This window comes from Durio zibethinus, chromosome 13, assembly GCF_047325235.1.
Source record: "Durio zibethinus cultivar Kanyao isolate XHJ-2024 chromosome 13, ASM4732523v1, whole genome shotgun sequence".
NCBI lineage: Eukaryota > Viridiplantae > Streptophyta > Magnoliopsida > Malvales > Malvaceae > Durio > Durio zibethinus.
This window is the reverse complement of record NC_143174.1, coordinates 3666708-3679321: the sequence shown is the minus strand read 5'-3', so window position 1 is coordinate 3679321 and position 12614 is coordinate 3666708. Positions and strand designations below refer to the sequence as shown.

General features: G+C 33.6%; 3 protein-coding genes across 3 annotated transcripts; 1 reads left to right on the top strand and 2 right to left on the bottom strand.

Annotated features, from left to right (window-relative positions):
- The first annotated feature begins 725 nt into the window (after positions 1-725).
- LOC111303844 (protein STRICTOSIDINE SYNTHASE-LIKE 3-like) lies at positions 726-3608 on the top strand. Its single transcript, XM_022900314.2, has 4 exons — positions 726-1284; positions 1633-1908; positions 2313-2480; positions 2956-3608. Exons 1-4 carry the CDS (start codon positions 956-958, stop codon positions 3356-3358), a joined length of 1176 nt encoding a protein of 391 aa, XP_022756049.2. The 5' UTR covers positions 726-955; the 3' UTR covers positions 3359-3608.
- Positions 3609-3741: 133 nt separating this feature from the next.
- LOC111303845 (E3 ubiquitin-protein ligase RHF2A-like) lies at positions 3742-9669 on the bottom strand. Its single transcript, XM_022900315.2, has 9 exons — positions 9468-9669; positions 8899-9030; positions 8766-8812; positions 5829-5891; positions 5612-5720; positions 5105-5499; positions 4867-4974; positions 4397-4753; positions 3742-4032 (listed from the first exon to the last, which is right to left on the bottom strand). Exons 1-8 carry the CDS (start codon positions 9471-9473, stop codon positions 4444-4446), a joined length of 1170 nt encoding a protein of 389 aa, XP_022756050.2. The 5' UTR covers positions 9474-9669; the 3' UTR covers positions 3742-4032; positions 4397-4443.
- Positions 9670-11591: 1922 nt separating this feature from the next.
- Positions 11592-12614, bottom strand: LOC111302697 (uncharacterized). Its single transcript, XM_022898484.2, has one exon. It carries the CDS (start codon positions 12258-12260, stop codon positions 11799-11801), a length of 462 nt encoding a protein of 153 aa, XP_022754219.1. The 5' UTR covers positions 12261-12614; the 3' UTR covers positions 11592-11798.

The window sequence follows — 12614 nt, the reverse complement described above, 5'->3', positions numbered from 1 at the left end:
AAAATCTTTTCTGATTAAATGTAAAATAATAGTTATTGTGGGTTTTTAATTTTATTATACGTATTAAAATTTGGGCTCTGTATGAGATTATAAAAAAAAGTTAATATTTAATTCAATCTTTGAATTATACTATTATTCAAAAATTTTTTGGTTGAGATTATTTTTATAATTTGATACTTATAAAATTTTTTTTATCGTTTTGATACTTAATTTTCATCTTATCATATCATTTATTTTAAATATCAACTTTGTTAATAATATATTGATGTGACAAAAAATCAACAAATAAAATTATAAAATGTGGTGTATTTTCATTGCATTAATAATGCAAAATGCTTGATGAATGTAAAATTAAAAATTCAAATTATTAATTTTTTTTAAGCACCAAATGATGAAAACTAATATAATTTATTGTCAATTTACATATTAATTCAAAAAAATACAAAAATTTTGGGTTGATCGGGAAATAAAAAGATTTTATTTGACTTTAATTTTCAATTTTTTTAATGTTTTTTGTTTGCTTATTTCGTTGGGATATTCGTCTTCCTTTTGCTTTTTTAGGTGATTTCACAGCTTTGTGAGTTCGTAACTAGTATGTATTGTGGTCCAAAATTTATGCACCTAACAAAAACATTATGACTAGTTGGTTTTTTGGACAGTAAACTAAACATTATGGCCCTGCCTCTTGAAACTAAAACCCAACATTTAAGCACAGCAACATACTCACTTCAGAATCTCCCAATAGCCAGAAAGGCCGCAAAAATGAGCTTTACCTAACCCTCTGACCATCCTTCAATACAAACAAACAAAATAGTTTGTTCCTTTGTTCCTTGGAAAATAAGCCCAGCTATTTGGACTGCCGAGTTTTGGTGAAGGTTTAAACGTCTGCTGAAAAGTAGATCATTTTCGGTTCCAAGCTTTTTCTTTTTTTTTTCTTATCTCAAAATTTCTAGCAATGACGCCAATGGGAATTCTTGGTATACTGTTTCTGCTGCTTGCTTTATACTGTGGGATAGACCCTTTTAAGCACAGTGCAATATCTGAATTTCCTGACTTTAAGGCTTACAAGGTGGATATGCCCTCATGGGAACTGGTTCCGACGGTTAGGGACAAGGATAATTTGCTTCAGAAATCAGAGATTAAGTTCTTGAACCAAGTTCAGGGTCCTGAGAGCATGGCATTTGACCCTTTTGGTCGTGGTCCTTACACTGGTGTTGCTGACGGTCGTATTCTCTTCTGGGCTGGTGAAAAGTGGAAGGATTTTGCTTATACTTCAAGCAATAGGTGAGTTTTCAAGTTCTTGCCAATGGGTTTACGTTCCTTTTTTCCTTCTTTTTTGGTTGTTTTTGTTGCAGAAATAATTTTACATAGTTGAATTTTGGTACAAATTTCTATGGGAAATAAGGAATGCCAGCCTTCATGAAGTGATGCTGTATGATAATGAACCAAGCATGAAGTATCAGAGCCTGGGAATTTTTAACTTTCTATTTGTTCTGTTAATTGTGATGATAGTATGTATTTTTCTTGTGGGGAATTACTTGGAAAATCTCTCCTACTCCAAACGGTGTTTTTTTCATTTACCGTTAAAATATTACTCTCATAATCTTTTACCATATGTAATTTGGGATTCAGGTCAGAACTATGTAATCCAAAGCCATCACCACTGAGTTACCTGCCAAATGAGCATATCTGTGGCAGGCCTTTGGGCCTCCGATTTGATAAGAACACAGGTGATTTGTACATTGCCGATGCGTATTTGGGGTTGTTCAAAGTGGGTCCAGAAGGTGGATTAGCAACATCACTCGTAACTGAGGCAGAAGGGGTGCCCCTGAGGTTTACCAATGACCTCGACATTGATAACGAAGGAAACGTATATTTTACTGACAGCAGCAGCAAATACCAGAGAAGGTAGGTTTCTGATGATAATTTTTCTTTCTAAGATCTGGACAATAATATTGTTGATATTCATGGTACACTTGAAAAAACTTATGCATAATTGAACCATTTTGTTGAATCACAAGGGCATTCAAATGCCACCTATTCACTAGGACATGGAAAAGGATGCAGAGGACACTGTCATTTTGTTGCAAATTTGGCTGTGGGGAGGAACGTCCAAATCATGTTGAGACTAGAGGATTGTCCACATGTAGTTATTTGATTTGGTCGATACTTCCCCTTTACACTATGTCTTTGTATGGGTAGAAATCGTTTAATTCTAAATGCATGTAAATTCTTTGATTATATATGTTGCTTCTTTGTAAGACCCCACCATACATGCTATCAATTAGTACTGACACGATAATAATGTTCAGGAACTTCATGCAGCTAGTTTTTTCTTCTGAGAATAGTGGGAGGCTTCTGAAGTATAATCTACACACAAAGGAAACCACTGTCCTTATGAGAAATCTCCAATTTCCTAATGGTGTATCCTTAAGCAAGGATGGTTCTTTTCTTGTATTTTCTGAAGCATGTACGGGCAGGTGAGCTTGGTTCTTGATTTATTCAATATTGTTGCCTTAAATGTGCTGTAGCCAATACAAAAGTTTTTTATTTAGATTTAAACCCGAAGATACCTTTTAACACTGCTAGAACCCATTGCTTCAACTCATGCAGTAAAAGGAGATACTGCTTAAAAAAAATCTTCTGCTTTAGGAATTCTGAAAAGATCACACTATAAAATGGAAGTTACAACGGGTGATGAATAGCGTTGCTATACGATTCTGTTCAAATTTGTGCAAATAGGCTATGCTATTATGTGGATGAAAGTAACCTGTCTTTCTGTTGGAAAAGTAACACAATTTTGGTCTCCTTTCATTTGCTTTGATCATCAATTGCTAGGTTTCAAGAGGAGATGTTGATATTAAAAACTTGTATGTGTTCAAAAGTTGGTTCTTGATAGTTCAAAGATAACTCTTAACTATTAGTAAGTGATGGTTGGATATCTGTTAAATACAGATTACTCAAGTACTGGTTGAAAGGTGAGAAAGCAGGGGCTTCGGATGTATTTGCCATCTTACCAGGATTTCCTGACAATGTCCGCACGAATCAAGATGGCGAATTTTGGGTAGCAATTCACTGTCGCAGGTCCACGTACTCTCATATTTTGGGATTATACCCGAAGCTTAGGAAATTCGTTCTCAAGCTTCCCATCTCTACAAAGATTCAATACCTGCTTCAGGTCGGAGGCAAGCTGCACGCAGCAGTTGTCAAATACAGCCCAGAGGGGAAGCTGTTGCAGGTTTTAGAGGATAGCGAGGGGAAGGTTGTGAAAGCAGTTAGCGAAGTCGAAGAGAAGGATGGCAAGCTATGGCTAGGGAGTGTTCTCATGCCCTTTGTGGCAGTTTACAACTTGGCTTGAATTGACAATTCTTTTGCCATCCACCTGGTTTAGGCTTTGTTTCCCCTTGAAAAGTTTGGATGGTTGAAGATCTGAAATAAGCAACTATGGCAGTATACACCTTTTAATTTGATTTCTAGGTGTATCACTGCAATTACAAGCAGGCTATGTTAAGTATTTCTTGTTGGAAAAACAATTGAAAGAAACCCCTTCCCTGTCCCTGACTTGGTTTGTCTAAAACATTCTGCTTGAATAACCTTTTTTCTTTTTTTTTTTTTTCTTTTCTAGTCTAATTTAGTCTGAGATATTAAATATGTGAGTTCATTCTCCATGCACATCCAATACGAATTGTGTAAAAAATCTGAACAACATTTAACAGTCTTATGACAGAAGAACAAAGTTCCTGAAACAAGGTATCAAGTAGAAATCTCATATAGGAATAAAATTCGTATGTGCCTGTTAAAAATGTATAATCCTCATGAAGCTCATCAAGCTAGAATTTGTCACAACATCTTCAACACTTGAGCAACTAGTATACAGGGCTTAAAATTTTATATATATTCATACATAACGTTAAAAATATAAACAGATTTACATAATCTATTTGTCCCTAGTTCCGAATTCTGCATCTTTTATTCTGAATCAGTTCTTAATCACCAACGTTCTCTTCAGATGTCCCAGGGCATAGAGAATGGCTTGACAAAGAAGAAAAAATCGATAAAAAACATATCAGGAAAAAGAAAACTTGACCAAATATCAGAGAAGACATGCATGTTATCGCAATGTTCATGTGTAGTACAGTCACTATCCAAAGTCATATATCTGCATTTTTATATCATTAAGCACTATAAAATGGTGAAATAAATTATAAAAGCATAAAGAAACATACTACTAAATAAAATTATAATATATACTCAATCATATGAGATGATGATAACCACATGGAACCAATCATCACAGCAATAGCCAACTTCATAACTTTATAAAGGAAGGTGTATCAGATAAAAGAACATCTAAATGCAGCTATTGAAATGAAGTAATTTCAACACCTAAGCTTACCTTTGAAGCTAAAACACTTTCAGTTGATGCAGTTGCTGAAACAATACTTATTTGGAAGCAGAACTTGCAGCACATGAAGCTTGCACACTGGCATCAGTCAGAGGAGTTTCTCCACCAGCATCTGATATCCGGTGGCTATTTGATTCTATATTAGACCTATCTACTAAACTGCCTGATACAGTAGCATTGCTGATTGTGTTATCTCTGGTTTCTAGACGCTCCATCATGCGCGAGACTGTTGCAATGTCAGCATTAGCCTCTCTCCTAACTTCAGAACCAAGATCTGCCATGGAAGTGTTGCGAGAGAAAAATCTCTCCTTCCACCCCCTAGTACTCTTTGAAATTGACTCTTTGTATCTAAAAAGATCCAAAAGTCAAAATACAAGTGCAAGTTTAAAATAAATCATGAAAAATAAGTCATCAGAATATCACTCTACTTAAAACCTCAAATTTCTCCATATCAGCAATACCTCATTGAAACAGCATTAAACCGCGATTTTAGTGATTCTGAAAATGACTGGAATTCTGAAGGTCCTGCTCTATCTTGACTATTAGGAGAAGACTGATTAGGAGACCTCCTGCAAGAGAACAAAAGTAGATATTATTGTGATCAACATAAAGCAAGGCTGAAAAATGTATTCTGAAGTTTACACCAGAGAAATACTCAATAGAAAAATACGGAAAATCAAATTAGCGAATAGTAAATACCTATTGTTCAATGAATTCCCTTGATCATTTACCAAAAGAACACCGGAGCCAGACACTGAGGCAGACTGCTGATCAGCTGAGGCAGATTGTATTGGGGTAATTGATGCTGAAGATTCTTCACCCACTGTTCTTGCAGGAGAGGATGGAGTACCAATGGTGACTGCAGGGGCTGGTTCACCTTCTCTCTGAGTTGGAGATAATGAAGATGCAGGGCCAGAAGTGTGTGAATTAGGATGAGTTGAGAAAACCAAGAACTGTGGACGACCTTGAGCTGATGACCTATTTCTCAGACCTTCCCTTCTTGCAATATGACGTGCTCGCCCCATTGCAGCAGCAGCAGCCAAGTGCTGGATTATCCGCTCCTCAAGCTCAGCATCATTTGCCCCCACTGGCAGCTGCATTTAAAGCAACCCGATGAGTAAGGCTCTTTCCTAAGGGCTTAAATTCAATTTATGATGATAAAAATGAGGATGCTAGGCATCTAACTAGCAGACAAGAAATACAAACATGCTGTAGTTCAAAATCCCCCAAAGTTGGATGATGAAATATGGTTGCATTTCTAGAAGGATTGAACCTAAGACTCCTTTCATGTTCAACAGCCTCCAGCAACTCCTGGCTGCCAAAGCAAGAGATATGATGAGCATGTAAAAACACACGGGCAAGAAGAATCTGGAACAGGTAACAAAAAATAAACCAGGGAAAAAAACATAGAAGAAATATCAACCTGGTTGGATCTTTCAGGCTAATTGGCTGCCAACACATGGGGCATTGAGAACTCCTCTGACACCTGCAAGATTAAAATAGTAAAATGAAGAATTAAGATAAAGTTTTGCTGTTTATTACCCCTTTTGATAAGTAGAATGAACTGAATTCATATCTCATATAATGATATCAACTTCAATAGAACATACAGCCCATAAATTCACATCAGATTCTTTCATGAAGTGGAATGATTGAAAATTAAGAGGGTCACAGTCCTCAAAGCATGTAATAAGTATATCATCAACACTCTAGAATAATTGAAGTTGTCAATTATATTCTTTGATAAATTCTTCTAAAGCATTCAATTTAATCGGCTTTCGACTTTAATCAAACCTGAAGCTCTTTTTTTTTTTAATCTAATGTTGGAAATATAGATTGCTATTCAGGACTAGTTCTGAGATTGAATGCAATATGGTAGAAGAAAGCTGGTGTTTTAAACTGGAGATTTTATGTGCTCATAATATCTGAAACAAAGAATCTCCAATACCCTCTTACATCCTAATATTCCATATTTTTCTTAAGTACTAAAATAAACAAAATTTCAGAAAAATTATCTCTACAAACCCTTACAAGTACAGCTTCAAAAACCTTCACCAGGATGTTATAGCTCTAATATATTTCTCTAAACACCTGTATTTCATCATCATAACCTATATTCCAGTTTGTTATGAAAATCCTTTGATAGTGGTGAGGGAAGAGGTGAGAAAAACAGTTTTAACAAAAAATAATAATAATAATAATAATAATTGACATCTAGAAAATATTATACACTCAACAACCACCCACACTTCATTCAACCCACATACTCTAATAAATGCCTCCTTTGCTGTTTGCTTCTTGTGTCTTAGAATTTCCTAAACTCTCATAGAAATCCATGTCTATATCATGCATCACAAGAACATCACAGACATATAGCAATTAGTCATGCATATTGTCAAACTAGCAATTTACTTTAGTTTTGACAAAAGAAATTGTCATTACCTTGGTAAATACACAAACAAAGATTATAATGAGATTAATACTACACAATTTAGTCAAGAAAAATAGAGGGAAAAAGAGGGGTAAAAGCTTCACAGTAAAACAAACATAAGCTATGGCCTTTGGCACAGCCATTCATATCCCCCTTTAAGGGGGGTCGAACCTACAGGGCCCATCAATCCTTTACTCCTACTAGATGACTTGGGGTTATCCCCATTCCAATAGGAGGAAAAGGAAAAGAAAAAGGCCACCCTAAAATTCCAAAAGAATTGAAAAAATAATAAGAAAACTGAAATTAGGTGAACCTTAAAGCCATGTAAAATAACGTACAAAAGACAACAGAGTGATCCATCAACTTCAGCATTCTCTGTTAAAGTTGCATTATACCACACGTTTTGATTCACCAATAACAAACTAAATATCCAACAGAAAATATTAAGATGTTTAGAGGAGAAGTAATGTCCTGCTAAGAGATCTAACAATATGAAGTAACTCAAATAAATGCATTCCTAAAAACGAAATGTAAAATGAGGAAAAGATATAAAGAAACTGATAACTTCTGCATAAGCCACCAGTTCATCAATCAAAGAAAGTAGCCTAGGTGCAAGATGCAGACCATTTTACACTATCCACTACACTAACCAAAAACTTGCTGCACACAGGCCTCATGGTCTCACAAAAATATGTAGTCATCTTAAACTTGAATAGGCCATCCCCCCTACACACTAAAACTTCAAGCGTTTAGGAATTTAGATATTTTTGCAATAAGTCCCTCGTCTTCAAATAATTCCAAAGAAATTACTACCTAGGATTGGTTTGCAAGGTATTCAAATAAAAGGCATGTGAGGTTTTCACCAAATTTTCAACTTGTTTTACGATATGGTGTTGAACTCTAGTGAAGACGACTGACTTAGACTAAGGCTCAATAAAGGAGGGTAATTTGAGTGACATCTTTCGTGAGGAATTAGCAAAACAAAACTCAAGCTATGGGAGAAAAAACTTTCCATGGAAAGCAAAATGGAAAATAATTTTCCATACTCAGGCATTTTTTTTTTGTATGAGAAGCATCTTGAAGAAAGAAATTTAATCAAACATAACCTTCAAAGAAGGGAAAATTATTCACAAAGTTTGGCACAATAAAACCTAATTTAAAACCCTAATTTGTTAATATATACCATTTTCAGATCCGTCAACCAGTCTGTAACATCAAAATAAACATCCATAGAGCAACACCTTCGTTTCTTCATACAAAGCATCTTACCTCCCAGAAGCCTTCTTTCAGAGTTTAATAGAATTGGGAATGATCAGTTAACACTTCACATGAGTAATTTTTGCTCTCATGGACAAACAAAAGCACACATCATGCCTAATTCATATTTGAACTGCTTCCTTATCATGAACATGAAGTTATGCCAACAAAGTTGATAGAGGTTTGATCTCTTTTCTGGTTATAAAAAAATGAAATGAAAAATGTCCTTTCATACTTTAAATTGTAATACTGCTTCTGACCTGCCTGCAATCCAGACCTAGGCAACTAGGACACAATTTGATTCTAATTAAGCATCATGATTAGAAATGATGTATTTGGTTATAATTTACAAAACCCCCTACTTTTAAAACACTAAAAAGAACTTGCAATGTACAACATAAAACAGTACTGGATCCAAAATTCTAAACCATAAGACAAAAGCGACAGCTAAATTATCCCCATTGGTAAACATTTTCCCAATTTTACAAGTCTAGTCAATTTGCGCATTTTACTAACTTAAGTCATTTCTCTGACTGATTTATAAAAGTAAGAAGATAGCCACATTCCAGCACAAAATTAGACCATCCCGCCACCACCATTCACATATACAGATATAACATGAACTAAATAGAACTACAATGAATTTTAAAAAATGAATATAGATTAGACTACCATTCAAGAATGCACTGAAGATGAAACTCGTGCTTGCAGCTGGTCACCTGTAAGGGACGTAACAACCAAGGATCAAAGAAATGTCCATTCACATATCAAACAAATAAGAATCAAAATTTTAAGGCATACATACAGTAGATGGATCACTTTCACAGAATGCTTCAAGGCATATACTGCAGGCATCATCACAAGCATCCTGGATTCCCCCTTCCACAAAAGCTGCAGCCGAGGTTAAATGCGCCTCAGACTTGGTATCTTCCATCCCCTGCAAGTCCAAACACCAAAGCATCCATTTTTAATCTCAATTCCAAATTTTTTTTTTTTTAAAAAAAAAGAAACTAACATTAGTCTTAGACTTAGACACAAAATAAAACCAACAGTGACCAGTAAACAAATTCAACACCTGGATAAAGACTGACCCATCAAAACAGTCCATATATAATCAACACTGAAGACACAGACACTACACCGATCAGATGCATAAAATCAGTTCACTTTAACAAAGGATAAAAATTATTAAGCCTTAAAAACTTTACTAAAACAGAAACTCCAAAATTCACAATAGATAAAAAAAAAAAAACCCATAAAAGTCCACCAAATTTTCCGACAAATTCCTAAACCTTACCTTCAATTCCTCACCAACCAAACACCCCAAAGAAACACAGAAAACAAAATCAAAGAAACACCCAGAATTTACTTTACCTCCATTTAAAAGTATAACTAAGGAAACCAGTAGATTATCCACCCAATAGATCGTTTACCAAAACAGGGTCGTTGGAAAAAACCCTAGATTTTTGGTAGATTGGACAAAGGGTAAGACTTCAAATTTGGGGATCTTTTTAGCAGAATCGATGAAAGTAATGACTTTTTATTATTGTTAAGAGAGTGGAGAGAAGACTGAGGCAAAGTGGGGTGAACAAGAGAAAACAAAGAAAGAACCTACAGCTGGGTCCTGTGGCGTCTGTGGTTTCGACACGTGGCAACTTCACTGTAATATCTTGACGATTTTTTCTTCTATGCCGTCACTGCAGTGTTTCTTTATTTTCATGTATATTAAAAAACTTTAATTTTGATGTATTTAATATTTTAATATTAAAAATAAAAAATATTTTGAAACATCAAAAAAAAAAAAAAAGGAGTGAATACTTAAAATAAGACAAAAAAGCGATAATTTTTTATTAACTACTTTTTCTAATAATCTTATCGATCACCATTTTATGTACAAAAAGGCCAGCAAACAAACGTGCGAAGCACAATGTTACAATAAGAGTACTCACCAATTTAGCTTTTATTTTAAGGTTCCCTCTATCTTTTTAGCAAATAAATTTCACATAATTCTTGAATAATTTTACCTTATTTTAGGGTTTTTATTTTTGCAAAATAAATGATAAAAATTTTTACTTCATAAATAAATTTATAAAATTGTCACATATTTTAAAAGTTAAAACCTAGTAAACATGTGAGAATTCTTCGAATTCACTAAAATTTTTGAAATTTCGTCAAAATATTTTATCATTTTCGAATTTTTTTTACTTTAGATGTGAATTTTTATAAATCAAGGGGCGTAATATCTAAATAAAATTTTGAATTTTATTTTAAAATGTAAATAAAATTTTAGTCTTTTATTACATGAAATTGAGGCTATAGATTTTTAATTTATTGCAATTATACTCATTAGATATTTAAAAAAGATAAATAATGACCAATTGACATAATTTATAAAATAACATTTTCTCAAATATTTGTCAATTCATTCAAATATAAATAAATAATTTTTTACGAATTAAATCATCCAACTAACAAATTTTAACTAAAGATTGAATATTTTATATCTTGAATGATTTAATTACAATTAAATAAAAGTTTGTAGCTTTAATTTCACATAATAAAATGTTAGAGACATTTTCATTTTGAGCAAAATTGAAAAGCTTATTTGAATATTACCACAAAGTTAATGAGCATTAAATACATGTAAAAACACAACACATACCAATGATTAGATTTGATTGAAAAACTCACACCACTTTTACAATACTTGGTATTGAATTTTTTTTTTTTTTTAAGTTACACTCATAATCAATTTTTTTAAGTATTTAATTTATTTTTAAATTTTTATTTTATTATTTATTAGACTGAAAAGGAAATTATTTGGATAAGCTCTCTTGAACTTGTAATCTTCAAGCCAACTTCAATTATATGCTAACTAATTCAAAAATTGATTAGTTATACTCATTATCAATTGAATAATCAATTATTATATCATTGAATGATTAATTGATAAATTATAATTTAATTAAATTACCAAACCTCCATTTATTAGAATTTAAATCTAAGATATCAATATTTTAAAACTCTCTTCTTATCATTAAATCAAAATTTATTCGTAATTAGTATTTGAATTTTAGATTCACTCTTATAAAAATTGGATACGATATAAGATATGTTATTTTAACTTAATAATTCAATAATATTTTTTTTATAAAAAATCATAATTTAAGGGATTACAAAATAAAATTTGTAAATATTAAAAATCAAAATTTAATCTTATGAGAATTTACAAAAGTGAGTGAATTATTTTAATTAAACTTTAAATTCAATTCAGTAACATATTGAAATTTTGAATTTTATTTAATCACATAGATTATATAAAATAATAAAAAATTTGAAAATAAAAATAAATAGAATTAAGTATTTGATTTAATGATAAATGAATATATTTTTCTATTCACTAGCATAAAAAATTAGAATCTCCTTTCGCAATCAAAATATTAATCACAAAAACAAACAAGGTTTGGCCAACACGGTATGGATGGAAAGTCATGAGCCTTTGTCAATTAACAGTCTGTCCAACTTTGAATATGCATTTCATTGGAGGCCTAAAACACAAATTGCAAAGCGAGACAAAAAAATCTCAAATTTCCTCTTTCATACCCACCAAAAATAAAAATTTCCCAAACCTCCCCCATAGTCCCATTCAAAAAAAGGTCCCACTCCCAAACTGATTTAATTCCACCCATCACGTGATACGTCTCGTCACGTCTCTCTCTGCGAAGGACTCCTCCAAAATCCAGTCCCATAAAACCGGTCCCACATCTCCTTCTCCAAATGAACGGCTCCTGCGCACCCATCATCCTGATCGTCCCCACATCGGGCCCCTTTCCCCACTACCTGATCCGGCTCAGCCTCCAACTCTGCCCTCGGGGGCCCAACCTTAGCCGGACCCAAAAAGCCCGGATTCTTTTTCATCAAACGCTGTCGTTTCCTCCTTTTCCAAACCTTCTTGCAAAGCCCGGCAGGAACCTTATAAAGACCCAAAACAAGCAGCTCCATAACGCTAAATGGACAGCAGCAAAACACAGCCGTGCACTCCGCCACGGTCCCACCGACCACTGCCCCGAATTTGTTCCCTTTCCTCGCTGTCTTCGGATCCTCCGATAACAAAACTGGTTGCCTCCGTGTCACAGGCGGTGCTCTCATCAAAACCGGACGAGTCATCTTTAACCAAAAGAGTATGTTATTCTCCCTAAATTCTCTCTTAAAACCCTCAAAGAAAGGGCTAAAGAAAAAGAAAATAGTGATTTTGAGAATCTGATTCTTGATTCATTTTGAATAGGTTTTATTCATCAATCAAGAAAGCACGAGAAAGTGAAGGAAAATTGGGGTATATGAGAGATAAAATTAGAAATCCAGCTAGGAAATCAAAGAGATTTTTTTTTTTAACGAAGCAGAGAAATAGCCGGAAAATCGAAAGAAAATTCTAATGTGGTTTTCTTAAAATGGTTTATTTGAAATATTAATAGTACTAACAAAAAGAAACCGTTTAGTTATGGAAATTGAAGACGTAGGAGC